Below are 3,568 nucleotides of genomic sequence, written 5' to 3'. Positions count from 1 at the left end.
GTTTTGAGCGATGCCTTGGTGCCCACGTTGGGAATCCCAACTGATGAACTCGAGATCACATTAGCTTCAGCGGAAAAGGCGTGATTTGGCCTACTACGAATGCCTTGTGAGCTACGGACGAGGGGCGAGCCGCCCCAGGCGATGCGCCAAGACGTGTGATGCAGCCAAGCAATCCCAGTACAAAACGCGCAATATGTCACAAACGTCCGGACCCTAACAGTGGCAGTTGTATACGAGGGAGTCGAAGTCTCTAAGTATGGGGGAATCTGAGACTACCCTAAAAGGCGTCCAAATCATGAAAGAAAACAAGGATAGTTCTTAGGAGCCGGCTTCACTATTAACCATCAGCGTTGCCTCGACTTCATGTTAATGCGTAAATTTGAAGGTATACGATTGATGAAAGTAGTTTCACCAACATTATGGCAACCGTCGCTGAGATGGATGTCGTCGAAATGTCTGAGGATAGTTGCAGCCATCACTATACACTCTTTCATAGCGAGATACTGTCCTGGACATCTACGGGGACTCCCAGTGAAAGCCCAATGATTTCGTGCTTTTTGGCGATCGATATCACCGGTACCGGGAACGAACCAACCTTCGGGCCTGGGAAGGAGAATCCTGCAGCTGATCTCGAACCAGTAGGCCCTACCTGAATTCCTCTCCGCCATGGATTTTACTCTTCATAGCTTCACCAGTCATCATTATCAGTACCGTCCCAGCTTCAAGTTCTCTCCCCTCAATGGTGTATGGCGCTGTGGTTAGATAAGGGAGAGGACCAGGGGTCGAGTTATTCATCTAAATGGATACGTCGCCAATCATCCCCCACGTATATCAATATACATAAGGTAAGATGCTGTACCCACACGGAGAGTTTCCAACACACATGCCTCGACGTATCTTAGTTTGTCAAGATCGTCGTTATCGGTTGGATCTTTTCCAAGAGCGTCAACTTCGGCCCTGGCCTTCTTCTGAGCATCTTGGTTTATACACATCAGATAGAGGAACCACTCGAGGTTCGAGGGTACCGAAGTGCCCCCACTCAGCGTGAAACTGTTGAAGAGCGGAAGCGGGACTCAAAACCATTACCGGCTACTGGAATACTCACGTTATGAGATTCCATGTCAAGTCTAGTCTCTTCTCGGCGATCAACTTGTCCAAGACGGTACACTTGGGTTCAGCCCCTTCAGACAATTCCTTCTTCCTCTGTTCGATGATTTCTCTCGCAGAAGTTTCCACTTTCGCCACAGACGAGTAGAACTACATGGAAGAGGCCACTCTCACAATATCGGAGACATAAAAGGAGTTGATGACAACGAACAACTCACCTTGGCCACTTGCTGGCTTAGCTTATTCGGGTACCTATTCTGCAGGAGAGGCCCTAGAGCCTGATGTTTGAGGATGAAATCGAAGCCCGTCAAGAAATCTTGAAAAGCGCGCAAGGTGTACTCCCGATCGGCTGCTCCGTTGGTATCTGAGCAACATAACGGAATACTCCGTAACTATGCGACAACTGCTGCCGGAATAAAATACCGAACAGCTCCTGTGACCGTGTCCATCTGACACGTTGATGGATTCGATCCATCAACAATCCATCGGATTGTCATTTGCACGTCATCGACTAGTTTCAATGACAGTGCGTAAAGATTAGATCCCTTGGAAATATTATGTTGTCGTCTCACCTAGTGGACTTAGGAAATTGAAGTCTTTCCCAAAGTGTGTGGCGAATGTGAAGTCCAATGCTGCCAGTTGCAGCAATCCATGGGGCTCCCAGTCGTGAACTTGTCCAGCGCAGTCACTCATAGCAGAAAGCACGTTAACCTAAGGTTCTCTCGTCCACATTGCCAGAAGGTGCAGCCAAGTCATCAAGCTTACCAGCCTCCGTGACATTTGGGACATTGCGGGGACCAAGCCGCGAACATTCGTCTCAGCGAGTATTGGGTCGACCCTCCTTCTGCCTTCCCTCCACGCTTGACCGTGTGTGAGGAAGATGCCGGACTCGGGTAGTAGTCCCAGGGTGTTGAATTGCCGTACGAAGAGTCCTTCACTCGAGTCTCTGAATATTTGTTGGAGAGTATCGTGATTCTTGGTGACAACGAAGGTCTTCGAGAAGACTCTGAGACAACCAAAGGGACCCTCTGGCATTCATCAGTTAACACGCCAAGGATACCCATAAGTTCAATTGAACAAGACCATGGGACTTACCGGAATGAGATCGTTTCACCGAATTCCTTGACCCAGGCACTCATGGAAGTTAGGGCTTTTTTCGGATCCAGTTTGAAGGCCATCCCGCAAATCGGACTTCCCTGAGGAGTCGAAGAAGTTCACACGACAGTGCCGCTGCATCACCGGAGCCAGTGGATCACTTGAGAAGCCTTCCTACCTTGGGGCCGGGAAAAGGTAACGGCTTGATACAAAAATGGAGTTGCTTCGCGAGCTTAATGAAAATCCAAGATAGCAGTGCAATAGCACCACCTTTGATGCTACCAGGTACATAGCGACGGAGAATGCGGGTAAGCTCGTGATCCAAACCTCCGAACAGTGCACCCGGATATACTGTCAAGAAGTCAGTGATGGGAGCGACCATTATGAGCCAGGTAAATAGACTTCGAATCAAAATCCAAGATGTCCTAGAGAGACCGCAGAAAATGCCGGACAGCGATTTCAGGCATGCCTCGGCAATCGAATACACCGACAACGAAATTCAAGTTCCAAGTCGGCTGGTTTAGGGACCGTAACACAAATGGTATGGTTCACGACATCGGATCCGTTGCAACCGGCAACTTGCCGGCTATATAGGGAAGGCAAGAGAGTCAAACTCGTACTGACTTCCGCTATGAATGAGACTAGACTAGAGAAATGAAATGATAAGACCAATATTCTAGTTCACTTGACTCCAAAGAACGCCTCACACGAATGCTCACGTAACGTGAGTCACGTTCCTAACTAGAACAACGTGACGCACACGTGAGGTGCCCGTTATGTAAGATACGTGTCACACGCGCGTCAACGACTTCTTATGCCGTGCTCCAAATTGCTGTGCTGTGTTAGCCGTTACCGTCAGGGAGAGACTTCATGAGTCGTTACTGCTTCAGCCAGAGACAATCAAACGCGTATTCTGAGCCGGTGGTTAGGCTCGCCTGATGCGCTTGTCATGACATGTCACTGCGTTTCACGTACTGCGCCCGCGTTCGGATCATTAGTAATTTCACGGCGTGGCGGACAGTTGGTAAGCTGGGCATCTCTTGCGTACCCCATCTGGCGATATCTGGGAGGGACCTACCCGGAGCTTGAATTAGAACTCGAAATTCGGAGAGCATTCCTTTAGCAATGGTCGGATGCTTCGATTTTCCGGCGCGCTTCGTACGAGATTCATCCTGCACGTGCGCGTTGTACCTACACGCGCCAGCTCATGTGCTGGGGCCCGTGAAAGGATGTAGTCGGGAATCCTGACACGACGGGGGGTCGGGCCGATTCCTGACTTGCTGCCGTCAGTCTTTCACCCATCTCTACTTAGCTCTCGATTCCCAAGCAAACAACACTGGTGGACTTCATGGCTCCTCCTCGGAGC

At 49.9% G+C, this 3,568-nt stretch overlaps 1 protein-coding gene across 1 annotated transcript in view; it reads right to left on the bottom strand.

Annotated features, from left to right (window-relative positions):
- Positions 1 to 2,584, bottom strand: part of Pmar_PMAR019717 (cytochrome p450, putative) — a gene marked incomplete at both ends in the record, with an annotated part of 5,267 nt that extends 2,683 nt beyond the window's left edge. The window contains 6 exons of the mRNA XM_002766307.1: positions 1,106 to 1,257; positions 1,326 to 1,471; positions 1,680 to 1,818; positions 1,873 to 2,113; positions 2,203 to 2,303; positions 2,381 to 2,584. Coding sequence (XP_002766353.1) covers positions 1,106 to 1,257; positions 1,326 to 1,471; positions 1,680 to 1,818; positions 1,873 to 2,113; positions 2,203 to 2,303; positions 2,381 to 2,584 — 983 coding nt within the window. The remainder of the gene's footprint in view (positions 1 to 1,105; positions 1,258 to 1,325; positions 1,472 to 1,679; positions 1,819 to 1,872; positions 2,114 to 2,202; positions 2,304 to 2,380) is intronic.
- Between the last annotated feature and the right edge of the window lie 984 nt (positions 2,585 to 3,568).

This window comes from Perkinsus marinus, assembly GCF_000006405.1.
Source record: "Perkinsus marinus ATCC 50983 genomic scaffold scf_1104296973076, whole genome shotgun sequence".
Lineage (NCBI taxonomy): Eukaryota > Perkinsozoa > Perkinsida > Perkinsidae > Perkinsus > Perkinsus marinus.
Note: the sequence above shows the minus strand (reverse complement) of the source record. Positions and strands in the feature narration are given on the sequence as shown.